Source organism: Vombatus ursinus, unplaced genomic scaffold (assembly GCF_900497805.2).
Source record: "Vombatus ursinus unplaced genomic scaffold, bare-nosed wombat genome assembly UNPS02014945.1, whole genome shotgun sequence".
Taxonomy (NCBI): Eukaryota; Metazoa; Chordata; class Mammalia; order Diprotodontia; family Vombatidae; genus Vombatus; species Vombatus ursinus.
Genome location: NW_020954723.1, coordinates 56,873 through 77,216, shown reverse-complemented (window position 1 = coordinate 77,216; position 20,344 = coordinate 56,873). Strand labels below are relative to the sequence as shown.

Below are 20,344 nucleotides of genomic sequence, written 5' to 3'. Positions count from 1 at the left end.
AACACTTCACAAATATTATTTCATTTGATTCTCACAACCTTGGAAGGTAGGTGCTATTATCACGCTCTTTATACAGACTCTATCATATGGTTGAGGAAACTGAGGTAAACAGTAGTGAGGTAATTTGCCCAGGGTCACTTCTACTACCTTTACTCTCTTTCATGCACTCTTTAGTCTAGTCAAAATGTACTTCTTGCTGTCTTTTACATACCATATTCCATTTACTTAACTAGCAAGTGTCTGAGGTCAAATTGGAACTGAGGTCTTCCTGAATCCAGGTCCAGGGCCTCTATACTTTGTGCCACCTAGCTACTTAAATTTGGAGCTGCAATAGGGCTAAAACCTCACTTGGTCATTGTTTGGATTCTGATGGCTCAGAGTGAGTGTAAATAGCAATTGTTTCTGTTTTGGCCAGAAACTCAGAGGGTCTTCCCCTCCCAGATTGTTTTTATTTTTTGAATAGGTCAAAAGAGGTCATTCTTTGTCTCATTTTTATCTTGCCTTAATCACTGAATGGGCATTGCCTTGGATAAACTGAGAAGGAGAAGGAGAAGGAGAAGAAGAAGGAGAAGAAGAAGAAGGAGGAGGAGGAGGAGGAAGAAGAGGAGGAGGAGGAGGAGGAGGAAGAGGAGGAGGAGGAGGAAGAGGAGGAGGAGGAGGAGGAAGAGGAGGAAGAAAAGTTGCTGCTGCTTCTCTTCTTGGTACCATCCTGTTATTCTTTATACATAGTCCTACCTTTTGTTCCCGACTTGTCACTGATGTGTGTATCAAAGGAATTTCAATCATGAAAGTATCCCATCTTCTTGAACCACCTTTCCATTATAATCTTACATCACAAGATCTCACTTATCCCTTCTCCGAATTCTTAAAATCCACTCTCCAAAAATTTATTATGCACAGTAGAATATTCCAAACACCTGCTTATTGGGATTTCAAAGATGGCATAGTAATTTTAAGCAAAGGACTTCCTTTCCTTTTGCAACAGAGCTACTATTATTCTGGTGATGCTATCACAAAAGGATATGTGAGTAGTATGATAAGATGATCTTTTTGAACCCATAATGGCTCCTCACGATCACCATTTCCATTTCTAAGTCCCCATAAACCATTAGTTTAATAATCTCTATAGACTGAGAAAACTAGGCCCAAAGCAATTTCCACAAGACTAGGAAATTCCTCAGAGTAGCAGAAATATTAACAATGATCCACAAGATATCTATGCCCAACAGGGAAACTAAAGATTGCTACCAAAAATCAGGCACATCAAAAAGCTGGCAAAATTTTTGGCCATTTCTAGCACAGACTCATGTCCTTAGAACTATTCAAATATACCTCTAGATTTTGTTGTAAAGTTCCTAGTTTTTCTAAGAGTAAATTATACTTCAGGAATCACAATTCAATAATGTCTAAATTGGCCAAACCTTATTAAATCATTGCTGTGGTTTCAATGCTTTTCTGAATGTTGCCTAGCTTAGGTGTTAGCAACATGCAGGAAGGAATTTACATTCCCTTAGTGAGAGGGCAGGATGTGGAGGATTCAAGGCTCATATTTCCCATAAATGGAGTTTTATTGTCTCCTCTACCCCAGTCATCTGACAACTGGCAACTTTGGCACTTGTTGGTACTATTCCCTCTCCTTGGCATTCCAAGGCTTGGTAACCACTTGAAGTTACTTATCCACCCACTATTCAAGGGTTGGGAAATTGATGACTGTAGTTCCCCATTCCTAGCCTAAAAGCATAATATAAAACTTCTTGGTTGGGATGGAGTTTAACAGCAGTGAACAGTTCATTCATTCATCCTCCCATCCACTCAACAAATAGTTATTGACTATCTCATACTTGCCTATCAGGTGCTAGGGTGTAGAAGGGGAGATAAGAATAATAGTTTCTGTCCCCGTGAAGTTTATAATCTAGTAAGGGAGATAAGTAAAAAATATTCACCCCAGACAGAATACAAAGAAAGCATGAGGGGAACAGCAAATAGTCAAGTTTAATTGGGACAGAGTACTCATGAGGGGAAGCAGTAGGAGATAGAATAGATTAAGGTCAAATCATGGAGAATCTTGAATAAAAGAATTTAGCTTTTATTCAGTAGGTAATGGGAGAACCATTGAAGTTTTGAGCAGAGAAGTGACTTGATCATATCTGTGCTTTAAGAAGAATATTCTGGGGGCAGCTAGAGCACTGGCCTTGGATTCAGGAGGACCTGAGGTCAAATCCGGCCTCAGACATATAATACTTACTAGCTGTGTGACCCTGGGCAAGTCACTTAACCCCATTGCCTAACCAAAAAAAAAAGAAAGAAAGAAAGAAAGAAGAATATTCTGACATTAGCATGAAACGTGAATTTAATGTGATAAAGATTGAAAATAAATGAGTTAAAACCAGTCCAGCGATGAGGCCTGAATGAGGGTGACAGTAGAAGTTGGAAAGGAAGAGAAAACATGAAGAGAAACAACAGGTTTCATCAACTAACTGAATATGAAGGGGAGGGGTGAGGAAGAGAACCAAAAACGAATCCAAGGTTGTGGACCTGGGAGCCTTGGAGAATGGTGGTAGAATCAACAGAAGTAGCTAAGAGGAAAAAGCAGTGAAGTAGAAGGCAAGGCCATCTGCGAAGAATGACAGCAGTGAGGGCAGAGGGGATCATGATCTTGAAGAAGATGGGAACATTTAGAAAGGTCGCTGTGGGAAGTGGTAGAGGGATAGTGATATACAAAAATGATATAGACCAAAAAAATGACTGGGACCAAATAGCATGAATTTATAATTAATTCCATTTCCCTAAAGTTCAAACTATCTCTAGCAGGCTAGGATATTTAAACATTTAGAAACATTTTTCCAAAACTCAAGAGAAAAGACATGACTGAGAATACAATTTGGGAGTAACCAGTATAGAGGTTATAAGATAATAGGTTTAAAGCTGGAAGGGCATAGAGACATCTAGTCCAATCTTCTTATTTTACAGGTCAGGAGACTGAGACCCAGAAAGTGACTTGCCAATTAACAAATGTCAGAGGTGGGATTTGAACCCCAATCTTCCTGAATTGAAGTCCAGGAGATGGTTGAAATTACCATGAGAAAGCATACAGAAAGAGAAGAGAAGAGAGCTGGGAATGGAGCTATGAGGAGTACCAAAAATTAGGGAGTTAGAAGAGAAAAAAAGGAGGAGAAGAACTGAAGTTTCAAGAAGTAGATGATCCACAGGGTCAAATGCAAAAACTAAAGAAAATGAGGAAGGACAGGTAGATGGCGCAGTGGATAGAGCACCGCCGTGGAATCAGAAGACCTGAGTTTAAATCCAGCCTCAAACACTTACTAGCTGTGTGACCCTGGACAAGTCATTTCACCCTGTTTGCCTAAGTTTCCTCATCTGTCAAATGAGCTGGAGAAGGAAATGGCAAACCACTCTAGTATGTTGGCCAAGAAAGCCCCAAATGGGATCACAAAGAGTCAGACACAACTGAACAACAACATAAAAAAAAATGAGAACTGAGAAAGAACAATTTGGGGAGAATGATGGATGCAGATTATAAGAGACTGAGGAATGACTGGGTAATGAGGCAGTAGGGGCAAAGTGCAGATGACTCTTTCATAATATTTGACAGAGGAGGAAAGAAGAGAGATGGATAGTAACCTGAAGGAATAGCAGAGTTGGGTTTTTTTTTAAGAAAGAGATTACCAGAACATTTTTGTGGGTGAAAGGGAAGAAATCAGTAGAAAGAGAGAGAATGAAGATTCAAAGTCAGGAGAAGCAGATCAAATAATAACATATTGTTATTACTGCAACCACCATGACAATGACAACAACAACAACAATAATAATAGCTCACATTTAGATGATCAGAGTGCTTTATTTACATTGTCTTATTGGATCCTTACAACAAGCCTGAGGTCAGTGCTATTACTGTCCCTAGAGATTGAATGACTTGCCCAGAGTCACACAGTTAGTAAGTGTGAGGGACAAGATTTGAACTCAGTTCTTCCTAAGTCCAAAGCTGACACTCAACTATACTTTCTGTAAGAGAAGACAAATGAGCTTTAGAAAAGAAAAAAACCATTGCTTCATTTGAGACAGAAAAGAAGCAAAGAGAATGTGTGAGGCATTTGGTGGTGGAGAGAAGTTAAGACTGCTCATGTCTGGTAACTCCAAATGTCTCAGTAAAGTATGAAAAATGTCCATTTGCAGAAAGTTAGGGAGGTGAGAGTGGAGCGGGGGATTTGAGGAAAATGGGGGGGAAAAGTTTGGAACAGCTGCTATGGGAAATGCCACAATGCCTCTGAAGAAAGAAGGAAGGTTCACACATCACCCTATTATCAATCTCACACACACACACACACACACACACACACACATGCACAACTTAATATGGATTAATGAGGCACTTTCTCCAACTTGATATGAATGAGTTTATAGATATTTCCTTCCCAGACAGCTAAATGAAAACAAATACTGAGAGAAAGGGAGTTCTGTTAGAGAGAGGAAAGGAATAATAAAAATACAATAGAAACAACTGGCATTTCTAGATCTCTTTAAAGGTTGTAAAGTACTTTACATATCCCTCCTTATTTAAGCCTCATAACTTTAACATAGGCACTACAAATATTTATATCCCCATTTTACAGATGGGGAATTTGAGGATCAGAAGGTAGGAAGAAAATAAGCATTTATTATGTGTCTATTATGTGCCAGGCACTGTGGTATGTGTTTGCACAAATATTATCTCACTTAGTCCTCACAACAATCCCAGAAGGTAAGTGCTATTCTTATCCCCATTTTATAGTTGAGGAAACTGAGGCAGAGACAAAGTGACTTGCCCATGGTTACCCAGCTAGTAAGTATCAGAGGTGGATTCGAAATCAGGTCTATCTGACTCTAATTCCAGATCTAACAAGAGTAATTTTGCAACAGGGAGACTCAGGAGACCAGGGAACTCAGGAGACCCCCAGAACTAACAAATAACCACTCAAATATCCACAGCTACAGCAACCTTAACCAAGAAGCCACCCCTCATATCTATGAGCAACTGTAAGTGTGGGAGCTATAAAACCCAACATGAAGATGACTGTTTTTGTTATTCATGACCTAGCTTCTTCCAAGCTTTGATAGGCAATTACTTGTAGGACATATTTGCCCTTGAGTGAACTGAATTCGTTTTAGACCCACTGCATCCAGGAACTCCATGCCTACTGTGTCCTACAGCTATCCCAACCATTCCTCTATGGTATGAATGTGCATATTCCATTTCAGGCTGGCTTCCTTTGTGTCCATAGGAGACTACAAACCCTTGATAGCCCTCATTGACCCATGTGTCTACCTGTACCTGCATGGGAACAAGAAGGATTTTGCAACAAAGCTTATCAAGTTACCAGGGATGGAGACTGATGAGAACTGGCCTCAGGCAAATCTGGATAGTTATGCCTGAGAATGGTTCTGAGGCCCCAGTCTATGTTTACTAAGCAGCTAGGTGGCACAGTGGACAAAGCAGAGTTAGGAAGACCTGAGTTCAAATCCCACCTCAGACACTTATAAACTGTGTGATCCTGGGCAAGTCACTTTCCCTGTCTGCCTCAGTTTCCTCAACTGTAAAATGGGGATAATAATAGCACCTATCTCCCAGGGTTGTTGTGGTGATCAAATAAGAATAATTGTAAAGCATTTAGTAAGGGGCCTTGCACATAGTAGATGCTTAATTAATGCTTCTTTCTTTCCTTCCTTCCTCCCTCCCTTCCTTCCTCCCTTCTTAGCAGGAAAGAGAATATTCAAGAAGAGAACAAGGGCATTAAAGTACCTGAGAAGAAAGAAAGAGGAAGAGGCATCAGGAAAAGACTAAAAGTAGGGATGTCCGCACCCAAGGTAATACTATCTACTTCATACTTTTGCTCAGGGTTGGTCCTTTTCACTAGTGTTATACAGTCCCAGCTTTTTAGTAACAAAAAAGATACAATCTGCCTGGCATCCAACATCACATGCCTGGGATTCAACAAATGCCCCAGGCTTGCTCTACAAATCAGCTTTCAGTGGCAGTGAGTCTTCGGTCCAGGTCCTTCCCTCCTCCCCTCTACCCCAGCCTAAGACCTGCAAGACAGTGAAGAGAAACACAATCGAATTGTTAAACATCTATTCCCTGCCATGTCCAAAGAAGTATAGATCTAGAACTAAAAACAACCTTTGGAACCATCCAATCTAACATTCTCACTTTTGCAGAAGAGGAAACTGAGGTCCTAGGGTCACATAGGATTTGAATTCAGGTCTTCTTGACTCTAAGACCAATGTTCAATTCATTGTGTCACTTAGCTGGTAGCTACCTTCCTAGTGATAAACCTCTCCAAACTTAGGTAAGGCTGGTCCACTAATGACAGAAATACAATCCAACTCTAGGCTCATACTCAAAGTCTTTCCAGCATGGTTTTGTCATTCAGTCATTATTCAGTCATGTCCAATTCTTCATGACCCCATTTGGGATTTTCTTGGCAAAGATACTGGAGTGGTTTGCCATTGCCTTCTCCAGCTCATTTTACAGATGAGGAAACTAAGGTAAACAGGGTTAAGTGACTTGTCCAGAGTCACACAGCTAGTAAGTGCCTGAGGCTAGCTTTGAACTTAGGAAGAGGACTCTTCCTGACTCAAAGGAGCTTTCGTCAACAGAATCAGATGACACTAACCAAAAAAAAAAGTGTTTGTAAGAGTTAATTATTGATAGTCACTGAAGGTCTAGGGATAGGGATCGTGCCTATGATTTCAATGACATAGAAAACACCTTCTACCAATGCAGCTCAGCACTTTCTCTATAACTTATGGTCTTGGAGAACTGCATAGAGCATTGAATGGTTAAATGATTTGCTCAGAGTCACACAACTAGTCTGTGTCACAGGCAGGATTTGACCTCAGGTTTTCCTGGCTTTGAAGTCAGCTTTCAATTTGAAATATACCAATAACCCAAGAGGCATGCTGTAATCCATAAAGTGTGGGACCTTAGTCAGAAAGATCTGGGTTAACTCTAATTCATAATGGGCACTTGACTCAACTTCTCAGTACCTCAGGCACTCTCTAAGACCACAATTTGGAGGACAGTTGCTAATCTGAACTGGTAGGAGTTGGCTCGCTGGAATTACCTGCACCAATAAAATCATAGTTCTGAACCCCTGAATTACCAACCAAAATACATTTATACAATACTCTATGCCTCAAGCTATTACTCCATTTAGCTATCAGTACTAGTAACTTTCAGGAGACATAACAATAATTAGACATAAGGATCAGTCAGACCTGTAATTTTACTGGTATAGGGAATTCACAGGTGAGAAGTAAGAATTTGCCCAGGGTCACACTGCTAACATATGTCAGGACTAGAAATTAGGTCTTTGAGGTCATGCTTCTATCTACTACACCACACTACCTCTCTATTGCAATAATAAATAGGTCAATTACAAGGGCCATCTGATGGTAGAATTCCTGGAGATTAGTGTTCCTCCAGACTAGAACAGAAGTAGGTAAGCCAAAGGATAAAGAAAGGGCTGGGAAATTACAGACCAGGAACCTGCAGTTTGAACCAGGCAGGATTCGTTTCTATTCAATTCAACAAATATTTCAGTTCAATTAAATGGGATCTCCCAGGCTATCACATGCAGCTGCTTTGTTTATGGGTGACAGGTGGGAAAGATGAGAAATAAGCTCTCATCTCCAAAGTCCTTCCTTTAGCAAGAAATTGAAAACAACACTTAACTCCCAAACTTGGAAAACTGCAAGATAATTAATAAAGCAGTAGCACTGTGATTACTTGCAGGAAAATAAAGTATAAGTCCAGAGGCACCATGAATGGGTCCAAACAAAAAACTTCACCATGTTCAAGTAATTGACTATTTCTCTGAAACACTATACCCAGTGGCTAGATGAAAGCAACAGACAAAATATCTATCACCTGGCATTAGTAACCAAAGCACTTAATACTGTTCCATCCGCCCCTCTCCTAAGGGAAATTGGAAATGAGAACACAATCGAACAGCTATACTAAGGAATAAATACCAAGGCTGGTTAAACAAAATCAAACTTGAAAAATAATCATTAAGCGTTCCACATCTATATTGGAAGAAGTGCTGCATGGGGACTCATAAGGTTCTCTTCTGGGTCCAAGATGACTTGATATTTTCATTAATGACTTGAAAGATGGAGTAGGGAATTATGCAAATCCAACTGGCAGATAATACAAAGATGGCAGGGATTGCAAATCTGTGGAGAATGGAATTTAACTACTGTGCAATCTTAGGAAATTTGTCCTTATTGAATCTTATATATTGAAGTCACATATTGCATCTCTTTATTGAGATTCAATAGGGCAAAATATAAAGTGATTGATGGAGGCAGGAGTCACCAAATGTAGATATATAAACTAGCATACACCTGGCTGGGCACCAGTGTCAGTATCAGAACTGAAGAGGATTGGGAGCTTGCAGGGGACAGTGTATACAAAGCAACAATACTGCCAAAATATGTCAATGTACCACTGAATGGAGTTGTATTCAGAGGACAGCCAGTGTGCTAATGTTAGTTGCTGCTGTTGTTTTAAGGTGAGAAAAAAGGAAAACTCACATTAATATAGCACTTTAAAGTTTACAAAGAAATGAGTCTATTCCACTCCTTGCTGACTAAACCTTGACATAGTTTCAGATCTGAGCACTCTACTTAGTCCCAGGCTTGAAAGAAAGCACAGAAGAGGGAGGGTCACATAATTGACAGATTTGATTCTGGAGAACAGAACCAGGAGAGGCAAAGAGAAATGTGGGCATTGTCAGGCAGCCTAAAGAGAGAGGCTACAATGGACTGGTAGAACTGTGGATGTTCATATGTTTCAGGGGAAGGGAATAAAAGGCAAGAGGGGCTACAGTAGGGGAAATTTAGATTCATAATAAGGGGAGACCATCATTCAAAGAACAGCTGAAATAATGGGGAAAGGGCAGCTATGGTAACCCCCTCTCTGGGGACATTCATGGAAGAGACCAGACACCTCTCTACTTAGGATGCATTAGGGATTATTAAAAGCACTCTTTGTCCAGTACAGGGGGATGGGCTATATGACCTCTCCAAAGGTCTTTCCTGTCCCAAAGGATCACAAGTCTGAAGGGCACTAGATAAAAATAAAGTCCATTAATCACCAAGCTGCCAGATAATTTACCAAGAAAGCCTGAATACAGAAAGGGGAGGCTGCAGAGTCCTTGGCCTCACTCAAGGAAAAAAAATAGGGGGGATATAAAATAAACCCACATAAATCATCAGCCTTTCTATATATTACTAACAAAGTCCAGCAGGAAGAGATAGAAAGAGAAATTCCATCTAACATAACTGCAGACAATATAAATACTCAGGATTCTACCTGCCAAGACAAATCCATGAACTATATGAATATAATTACAAAACACTTCATACAAATAAAGTCAGATCTAAACAATTAGAGAAATATTAATTGCTCATGATTAGGCCAAGCCAATATAATAAAAATGACAATTCTACCTAAATTAATTTACTTATTCAATGCCATAAGGATCAAATTACAAAAAAAAAATTTATAGAGCTAGAAAAAAATCATAAACAAATTCATCTGGAAGAACAAAAGGTCAAGAAAATCAAGGGAATCAATGAAAAAAATGTGAAGGAAGGTGGCTTAGTACTACCAGATCTCAAGCCATATTACAAAGCGGTAATCAAGAAAACAATCTGGCACTGGCTAAGAAATAGATTGACAGGTCAGTAGAATAGATTAGGTACACAATACACAATGGTAAATGACCTTGGTAATCTAGCGTTTGACAAACCCAAAGATCCAAGATTTGGGGAAAAGAAATCACTATTTGACAAAAAATGCCAGGAAAACTAGAAACTGGTTTGGCAGAAATGAGGTGCAGACCAACATCTCGTACCATATACCAAGATAAGGTGAAAATAGGTACATGATTTAGACATAAGGGTGATATCATAAACAAATTAGGAGAGCATAGAATATTTTGCCTGTCAGATTTGTGAATAAAGGAAGAATTAATGACCAAACATGTTTTGACCTAAATGGTTTATAAGAAGGATATTATCCTGTGGCTGCATAGGGAAAAGAGATATAGAAAGGGAAGGATGGGCAAGAGAATCATGCCAGCAAAGAAGAATCCAACAAAGAAGACAGGGGCTGAGGTCTGAGGTCAAATGGATAAGGAAAGGAAATAGAAAGTGGCAGGCAGAAAAGGAGTACACAGAGTATGTTGGAAAAACCCAAGTTTAAAGTCAGCTTTAGCTGGGAAGCCAATGCAAAAACTTTGTCATCCAAAGGCTAAACAATTTCAGCTTCTGTAAGGAAATTCCTCGTGATATTAAATCACAAAAAAAGGACAGATAACTTTTAAAAACTCACACAGATCAAGAGACAGGTATTCTGGATATATCCCATTTTTCTTTATACATGGAAATGCCTTCTTTGGCAAGAAGACAAAACTATTGACCCTTCTTTGAAGGGGCCAAGGAAACTTCACATTTCATTACCCCAGAACAACAGAGACCTTTAGGAAGCTGGCAGGCTAGGATTACAGTGGATCAAGACAAATCTGTGATGTAGGAAGGGATGTGTTTGAACTTCATCAGGGAAATTAAACTGTGTTTGTTGCCCAGGGTCAAAAGAGGCTCTATCTCACCTTGAATGTGTGATGGAAAGATGACACTGGAACACTCTAATGCCCCCAATTTATTCTTGGATAGAATGATGTTACTATGGGCCCATTCCCTATAGGAGTATAAGTTTATGGGATTTAGACCTGAAAGATACCTTAGAGATCATCTGGCCCATCCATCTCATTTTATACATAAATAAACTAAGTCCTGGAGAGGTTATGATTTGCCCAGAGTCACCCAAGTGGTAAGAAGCAAGCTGGGGTTCAAACTTAATTCTTCTGAGAGCAGATTCAGAGTTCTTCCCTCCATACTGTGCTGTTTCCCATTGAAAATTGATTCCCATCTGCTAAGTAAGTCACTGAATAAGAATCATGAAGGTTGGAGGGTTTGATAACAAAATAAACTCCAGCTATATCACTTTCTACTGAACAAGGAACAACTTTTTAAGATCAATATAGAAGGAAAGTCACTACTCTGCCTTAAGTCACTCATTATCACCTACCATTGATTGCCCTCTACCCCTATTCCAATATATTACATAAGTAAGCTCATAATTGTAAACTTTATTTTAAAACATGGGGGGGGGTTCATTACTCCAGAACATATCCCCAGTGTCAACATCCAAATATTAGATAATCCCCTAAACTCTCTGTGCATTGCCTCTCTGGCATTCTAAAAGGGAGCTGGGGAGAGTAGTCACTTGCAGACATGGTGTACCTTCTCAGATTGGTGAACAGATGGAAAAGAAAGATTAATAGGGACTGTGATTTTAAGAAGTGCCCTTGATAGAGTGGAAGCAGAGGGTATCCTGGACAATAAGAAGTTATCTAGGACAGGAGCTTCTGTCTGCCCGAAGGCTTTCAGCAGATAATGCTATGGGTGCTATACTTGGAAAGAAGACAAAATCTTTCTCGTTATTAAGGCAGATCACATTTTCTTCTGTATATAAATCTTTGATAGATTCAGGTTTCTTGTCCCTTCACAAAACCACCATTTTTTCTCACTGTCCTATTGCAGTATTATTTGCTAATCCCTACCTTCCAGGGATAGCCAGTTACCCATCAAAGACACTTTAGCGAAGTGGAAAGACTGTATGGTTCCAGGTAGGGGGAGGGAGGAAAGAAAATTGATTAAAATAAAAGTAGTCACCATCATATAGATTCATAGCTTTCCCTACATAAGGAGGGAGGGAAAAGAAGGAAATTAGTGGGAAGAACAAATGAAAAGATACAAGAACCAAGTACCTTTGTCGGAGGTTTTTGGGTTATGCTTTTGTTTGTAACTATCTGAAACAAAGAAAGAAATAGAGGGTGAATCTTAAAAAGAGAGAGAGAGAGAGACAAAGATAGAGAAAGACAGAGAGAGACAGACAGAGGAGACAGTGAGGGAAAGAGAGTAGGATATGGGGAGGGGAGAAAGAGAAGAGATGGGAGAGAGGTGGAGGGAAGAGAGAAAAAAGTGGAGGGGAGGAAGAGAGAAAAGAAAGAGAGAGGGAGAGAAAAGGGAAGGAAAGAGAGAAAAGAAAGAAAGAAGAGAGGAAGAGAGAAAAAGGGAAATTGAGAGGAGAAAACAGAGGGAGAGGGAGACAAAGAGAAAGGGAAAGAAAAGGAGAGGAGAAAGAGAAGAGAGAAGGGGGAGAAAGTGGGGAGGGGGGAAGAGAGGGAGAAGGAGAGAGAGAGAGAGAGACAGAGACAGAGAGAGAGACAGAGAGAGAGAGAGAGAGAAGCCATGAAGGAGCACAATGCCAGAGAGCTGAACTATTGCAGTCCTGGGCCCAGCAGGAATCTTGCTGCAGGGATCTTTCCATTTCACTTCTTTCCCCCTCATGCAGAAACGCTCACAGAGGAGGTAGCAGCAGCAAATGGAGGAGGAGAAGGAGGCAGCTGCAGCAGTGGTAGCAACAGCAGCAGCAGCGGTGGCAGCAGTAACACTAGCAGCAGCAGCAGCAGCAGCAGCAGCAGCAGACCACAACATGCAAGCCAGGGAACAGCAAAAAAAAAAAAAAATCTCCCTAAAGAGGAGGGGATGAGAAAGCCCTGGTGGCAACTGAAGCCAAGTGGACCAGGCTGACAGCCAAAGGATTTGTAAGGGACAGTAGGATGGGAGGACATGGAAAGGGAGAGAGAGGAAGAGCAGTGAGGCTATACTTACTATCACAGACGTACGGTTTATCTTGGTCTTCCTGAGAGGCAGCATCATTCCTCCTCCTGCCACCTGCAGAACCACGGGCCTGAAAAGAGAATTGAAGGATTTAGTAATGTGCTCAAGGAACTCTCTTGTTCCTCATTCTGCTCCCAAGATCCTCTGGGACTTACTACCTGCCCTGTTGCTACACCATCCAAAGCCTCATATATTACCATCTGACCAGTTGATATATCTTGCCATTCACTCCACCACTGAATCCTTAGGACATCTCTGCCTCATAGCTCAGCTTTCTTCTATGTGTTGTTCCCCTAAAGTAGAATGTGAGCTCACTGAAAGGTTTTGTATCCTCAGGCTTTAGAATAGTGCTTAGCACAAAGTAAGTGCTAAACAAATTTTTTTTTCTTTCATTCTTTCATTCTCTTCCACAAACTCTTGAACTTTCTAGTTTCCCACACACATGTATTGGGTGAGATAGGAGGAGAGAGTGGTTGGAGTTAAAAACTAACAGTACCCTGACCACCCACTATACCTGGAACACAGACCTCCATATCTGTCTTTTGCAACCCTCTTCCTTGAAGGCCAAATTCAAGGACCACCTCCTCCACAATGCTCTCTTAGGTCTCTTACCTCTGTAAGTGACCTATCCCTCCTTGAATTCCACTCTTTTTTTCTCCCTCCTTTGCATTTAAATACATCCTAACTTTTACTATAGGGCCAGGAGGTAAAATCAGGGCAGCCCACCCCCCTGATCTGCTAGACTGGGGCACTTTCTATGAAGCTGAGGGTGTCCTAGATCCTTCTGATGAACCCCAAGTTCTAGCCCCTTACTAAAGGACATGTGGGAGCAGAGTTTCCTGGTTGGTCCCCATGGACCCCATTACTGGGAGCTGTGTCAGAGATGATTGTCAACTAACTGGAATGGCCATCAACCTGAGAAGCTTTGAAAGGAGGAACAACTTCTACTCTAGTTCTCTCTTCTTCCCTTTTGAACAAGTAACCAATAGGGATTTCTCTACCACTTTCCAGGAACAATTATGATGACTACTCACACATAGTAGTGAGCATAATGTTGCCTAGGTGAGCCTAAGTCTGAATACCCAGTCCCTAGCTGCCTTTTTCACTTTGTTTTTTCCCTGATTACAATTGGCCAATCAGTGATCCTGAGATGGATGTTTACAGCCTTGTAAATTTAATAGGCTAGGAGTTATGGGGTGCTAACAAGAGGTATTTTCTGCAACTACATCCTTTTCAGAGGAGAAGACCTGGACTTTGAGTTGCTCTTCCAACTGAACATTCCCACATCTCCTTGAAGTCTTTCCTACTTCCCAAGAGAGTATATTGAGAATTATGAGCTACTGTCTCACATTTTAAATATTTGTCAATTCAGACTTAGGAGTCCCCTGTGTTTCAAGCATTGCTTTTGTGATATTTGAAATACATGGTTGTCCTATTCTTGATATCTACTACTTCGTTTGTTGAACTTCTCTAGAAGGGACTCTTTTAATTCCTTCCAGGGGACCCCAGCAGGAGGCTAAACCAAGCTTTAAGAGATTTTATTTTCTCTTTGAATGGATGGCCAAATTATGACATATGGATAGAAGGGAATATTGTTGTGCCACAAGAAATGATGAAAGGGATAAATTGAGATAAACCTGGGAAAATCTATACAAACTGATGCAGAATCAAAAGAGCAGAAGCAGGAGAAGATGAGGCTCTTGTTCAAGTTTAAGAAGCCAGGGGTTCTTAATCTGGGTTCCATGGGAGTCTGTAAACTTAAATGGGAAAAAAACAGCATCTTCATATTCACTACCTTCTAACTGAAGTTTAGCATTCCCTTCAGTTATTTTGAAATATGATACTGAGAAGGGGTCCATAGGTTTCAGCAGCCTTCCAAAGGGATCCATGACACGAAAAAGGCTAAGAATCCCTCCTCTATGCAGTAACAACATCATAAAGGAAAACACTCTGAAAAGTTTTAAAGAACTCTCAGTACAATTATCTACCACAATTCCAGAGCCCTGAGAATGAAACATGGCACTCTCCCCACATTCAACAGAAAAACATGGCGCTCTCCCCACTCCAGATGGAAAGGTGATAGTCCTGAGGTATAAGAAACATATATATTAATCCAGACATGGCCAATGCGTGGATTCTGTTTTATTTGAATCTATTCATTTGTTACAAGGGAAGATTTTTTTTTAATTTGTACCAAAGTAGACTCATGGTTTCACACAAAATCCTTCTTTTTTCCTGTTCTTTATGGATACAAATGGTCATGTATGTTTGGTGTCCCTCAAGTTCAGAATGACTAAAAATTAAAAAAAAATTTTAATGTGGAGGGAAACACCAGGATAGAGGAACAAACATAGGAGTTATCCAGAGCAATAACAGGCCTCTAAGGAAAGAGTTACTTACTCACTGCCAGATACTATTATTTTCTATTTGATCGGACCTGAGCCCCACTGCTTACCCCTAACCTCTAAATAAATATGTTCATGATTTAAAAAAGAAACAAGAAGACTCAGAGATGAAGGACATATAAGTCCAAGAGTTCAAGAGAAAAGCTTTATCCCTTCTCCTTGAGGTCAGGGTTCCACAGGACTGAACTTGGGTCCACTAGAGGTCAAAGTTGGAGAGAACTTTCTTATTGGCTCGTGGGTAGGGGCTCCCCATGGATAATATGTATTAGAGTTCATTGTATAATGCCTCATCTCCCCTGCTACCCTGTAAAAAATCCTTGAGGTTAGGGCTCATTTCATTTTTGTATCCCCAGCATCCAACACAGTACCTACACACACACACACACACACACACACAGATGCACACACATGCATGTATATATATGTTTACATACATGTGCACATATACATACACACACAACTGACCATAGTATTTTTAACCAATAATACATGACTACAGGTTGTTCAAAAAGTGAGAGAGATTGACTTCTTTAAATATAAGAAGAGTATGCAAAGGCTTAAGTATATAATATTGGAAACAGCTATTTTCCATTTTTAGTGATAATAAAAGATGACTTCAACCAGGAATTTAAGGTATATATTGAGAAGTATTGTCTGACAGTGAGTATTATTAAAGATGTTAGCAAGAAAAGTGGCAGAATCTTGTTCTCTGAAGAACCGAAAGTTCTTATAGGCCACATTTTTATCTGCCTAGGAATTTTTAGGCTTAAGTATAAGCATACCTTGTTTTATTACATTTCACTCTATTACACTTTGCAGATCTTGCATTACTGGTTTTTTTTTTAACAAATTGAAGGTTTGTGGCAAACCTGCATAGAGCATGTCTATCGGCACCATTTTTTCAATGGCGTATTTTCACATTGTGTCTCTGAGTCACATTTTGGTACTTCTCACAAATTTCAAACTTTTTCATTATTATTATGTCTGTTATGGTGATCCGTGATCACTGCTCTTTGATGTTACTATTGTAATTGTTTGGGGGTGCCATGAACCATGCCCATACAAGACTGCAAACTTAATCAATAAATGTTGTGTGTGTTCTGATTGCTCCACCAACCAGCCACTCCCTTGTCTCTCTCCCTATTCCTTGGGCCTCCCTGTTTCCCTGAGACACAACAATATTGAAGAATATTACATAAACTTAGTTGGAAAAAAAGCAGCAGCAGGATTTGAGAGGCTTAACTCCAATTTTGAAAGTTCTAATGTGGGTAAAATGCTATCAAACAGCATTGCATGCTACAGAGAAATCTTTCGTGAAAGGAAGAGTCAATTGATGCAGCAAATTCATTGTTGTCTTATTTTAAGACAGCCTTCAGCAACCACCACTCTGAGCAGTCAGCAGCCATCAACATCGAGGCAAGACCCTCCACCAGCAAAAAGATTACAACTCACTGAAAGCTCAGATGATGGTTAGCAATTTTAGCAATAAAGTATTTTTAATTAAGGTATGTACTTTTTTAGACATAATACTATTGCACACTTGGTAGACTACAGTATCATGTAAAGATAAATTTTACACATACCAGGAAACCAAAAAATTTGTGTGACTTGCTTTATTGCAATATTTGCTTTATTGTGGTGGTCTGGAACCAAACCCACAATATCTCTGAGGTCTGCCTGTAGTCCTAACTGAAGGCAGACAGGTAGGACTTTTTAAGGTCCTTTCCAAGCTTATAATTCTTCATGGCATAATGTAGAGGGCAGGACTCGGAACTGGGAAAGACATGGATCAAAATCCTGGCTCTGCTAACTTGCTAATTATATTGTCCTGCACAAGTCATTTAAACTCTCTAAAGCTCCTTTTCATCATTTACAAAATGAGGGTACCACTATTTACACTCACACGGGGCTATTGTGAAGAAAGCACCTTGTCAGGTTGACAAGTATTTATTAAGCTCCTACTATGCACTGGGCACTGTGCTAAGCACTGGCAATACAAAGAAAGGCAAAAGGCCGTCCCTGTCCTCAAGGAATTTACCTTAAAGCATTATGTATATGTGAATTATTATTATTATTATCATTATTAGCCCAACTAGATCTTTATTAATTATACTAATACTTTATTAATTATACTAAAACCCAAAAGCCTACTGATTTACCTAGGGATTTCAAGAAAGCTTTAAGTGACTTTAAGTGAAAGAGCACTAGGGCACCTAGGTGGCTCAGTGTATAGAGTTCTGGGCCTAGAACTCAGGAAGACCTGAGTTCAAATGTGACCTCAGACACTTACTAGCTATGTGACCTTGGGCAAGTCACTTAACCCATTTGCTCAGTTTCTTCATCTGTCAAATGAGTTGGAAAAAGAAAGGCAAACCACTCCAGAATCTTTGCCAAGAAAACCCCAAATGGGGTCAGGAAGAGTTGGACACGACTAAAATGATTAAACAACAAGTGAAAGAGAAAAGCCAGCTGTTCCCATTGCAACTGTAGCAAGAACAAAATCTGAGGTTTAATACTAGCCAGGACAAAGGTATATATAGCCTGGCCATGCTTCATATTAGAAGGTTCAAACCATCCATAACTTCTAGGTCAGAGTTCTGGCTCCCAAAAACAATTGGAGAGTCCAAAAAAGTTAGGAGCCAGTGTATGACGGAGGGAAAGGATGGGAAAAAGTGATGGGAAAACCAGAGACAAATATACAATGGGCCAACCTGTTACCTTTAATGGCCTCCCTTAAGGAGAGGCTTGACCTCACACCTAGCTAATTGTTGACAAAGATGACAAATTATGGAAAAATAGGTAAGGTAGCTGATACAGTACTGGCAAAACTGTGAGTTGGTTTAATCATTCTGGAAAACAATTTGGAATTATACTAAAACATTCCTAGCCTTTGACCTAGAGATTCAACTTCTGTCCTAAGGAGGTCAAAAAGAAAAAAAAGGCCCACATACAGCAAAAACATTTACAACAACATTTTTGAAGGTAACAAAGAACTGGAAACAAATAGATACTTATCAACTGAGTAATAGCTAAACAAATTATGGTACATGAATGTAATAGAATATTACTGTAGCATGACAAATGATGGATGTGAAGAATGCAGGGGAGCATGGGTAGGCATATGGACTGATACAGACGGAGATAAGCAGAACCAGGAAAACAATGTACACATTGACTACAACAATGTAAATGAAAATAAGAAATAAAAGAAACAAAACTGCATAAGAACGTAGGATTTTGAGTTAAAGGGGACCTTAGGGGTCATCTAAGCCAACCTTTTAATTTTACAGATGAGGAAACTGAGGCACAGAAAGATGAAAGTGATTTACTCAAGAGTCCCAAAACTAGAGTCTTAGGGAGGATTTGAACTCAGGCCTTCCTGACTCCAACTCTCATGCTCTATTCTTTATAGGATTTGCTGCTTAAATAGACTACAATTAGCCCCAGAGGAGAATTGAGAAAATGTATTTCCCTTTCTTCTTTTCAAAGGGATTTGGGGAGGATATGGGTGTGGAATATTGTATATACTGTCATACTTGGTCAATGTGTTGGTTATTTTTGGTAAATTGCTTTTTTCCCCTCTTTCTTTCTTATTCTTTGTCACTAAATAGGGGAGAAAAAGGGGGTTTATTTTGAAACTAAGGTAATGTAAAAACAAAAGATCCCAATAATCATTTTAAAAATAAAAAAGAGACATCAGGATACCAAGCATAGATAGAGGAGCTGGACTGACATCTACAATATTGCATAGACAGCACCACAATGCCTGAGGTATCATTCCCTGTCTCCTGCTTGATTGCTAGAACATTCATTCTCTCACTCCCACTAATTCCCTCCATATTCTTCCCCTCTGCCTTTCCATCTTCCTTTTCCCTCTCTCTCTCTCTCTTCTCTCCTTACCCTCATTTCAGAGTTGACCTTGGCAGGGAACTGAAAGAAGCGGGCAGTGTATTACTCTGAGAAACCATTCAGATTACTGGAGATGCATCAAGCCCCAAAAGTTATCTGCCCTCAGTCACTCTCATTTTCCTGACCAAATGCAGAGGGAGCGTGGGATAGTAGAAAGACCCAGGGGTACAAGGAATCAGCAGTGCCAGTTCTACCATTTAGAATTTTTCTGACCTTGGACCACTGACAACCTCTCTGAGCCTCAATGGCTCCATATATGAAATGGAGATACTAGTATTTCCTATTCCACAGACGCTATAATGCATGTGAAAGTGCTATGTAAGATTCCCTACAAACAGACATTAATTTTTAATGAAAAGGAAAGAAGGAAGGAAGGAAGGAAGGAAGGAAGGAAGGAAGGAAGGAAGGGAGAAGAGGAGAGGGGTGGGGAGTGGAAGAGACAAGAGAGGGGGCAGGAGTGAGGGAGGAAAGAAGGAAGGGAGCCAAGCATTTATTAAATGCCTACTATGTGCCAGTCACATCGGAGATGCTAAGTGCTTTACAAATATTATCTCATTTTATCCTCACAACAACCCTGAGAGATCAGCGCTATTATCAATATTGTTAACAGGTCAGAATAAGCACAATGATGGTACAATTATTGCAATGCTACATGGGACAGCTTGCTATAGTCACTCCAGAAGTCCTTTCACAGCAGCCTCTGAGCAGAAAGCATAATGACAGAAACAATTCAGAAAGAAAAATACAGTGGTGAGAAAGAGCTCAAGAGAGGGATGAGAGACCTTAGCCAAGAAAGAGTTCTATTTCTAGCTCCAATATTTAACAACTTGTGTGATTTTATGAACGCTTCCTCTCCCTGTGCCTCATTTCCTTACCTGCAAAATGTGGATAGGGCACCCAGAGCACACGATAATATTCTGCAAGGAAATTCTATCAGTGGTGCCACCACCCCTCCAGGTAAATGCTTGTGCACCAACTGAGTCATCTTTGACCTTTGCTTCTCCTTCACTACCTCCATCCAATCAGTCTCTAAATCCTACTTTTTTGCTTTGAAATGGTTTTTGGATTTGTTCCTTTCTCTCCAGTTCCACTGCTGCATCCTAGATCAGCACCTCATACACACATTGATATAACTTTCTAGTTAACTTCCTAGTCGGTCTCCCCGTCACCAGCCTCTCCCCACTCCAATTCATCCTATGTACTTCTGCCATCTCCCCTAA

At 40.1% G+C, this 20,344-nt stretch overlaps 1 protein-coding gene across 1 annotated transcript in view; it reads right to left on the bottom strand.

The window, feature by feature from the left end:
* The window catches only part of LOC114030028 (zinc finger protein DPF3), a gene marked incomplete at its 5' end in the record, with an annotated part of 168,369 nt that overhangs the window by 117,558 nt on the left and 30,467 nt on the right, over positions 1-20,344 (bottom strand). The window contains one exon of the mRNA XM_027844692.1: positions 12,802-12,880. Within this exon, the coding sequence (XP_027700493.1) occupies positions 12,802-12,880 (79 nt within the window). The remainder of the gene's footprint in view (positions 1-12,801; positions 12,881-20,344) is intronic.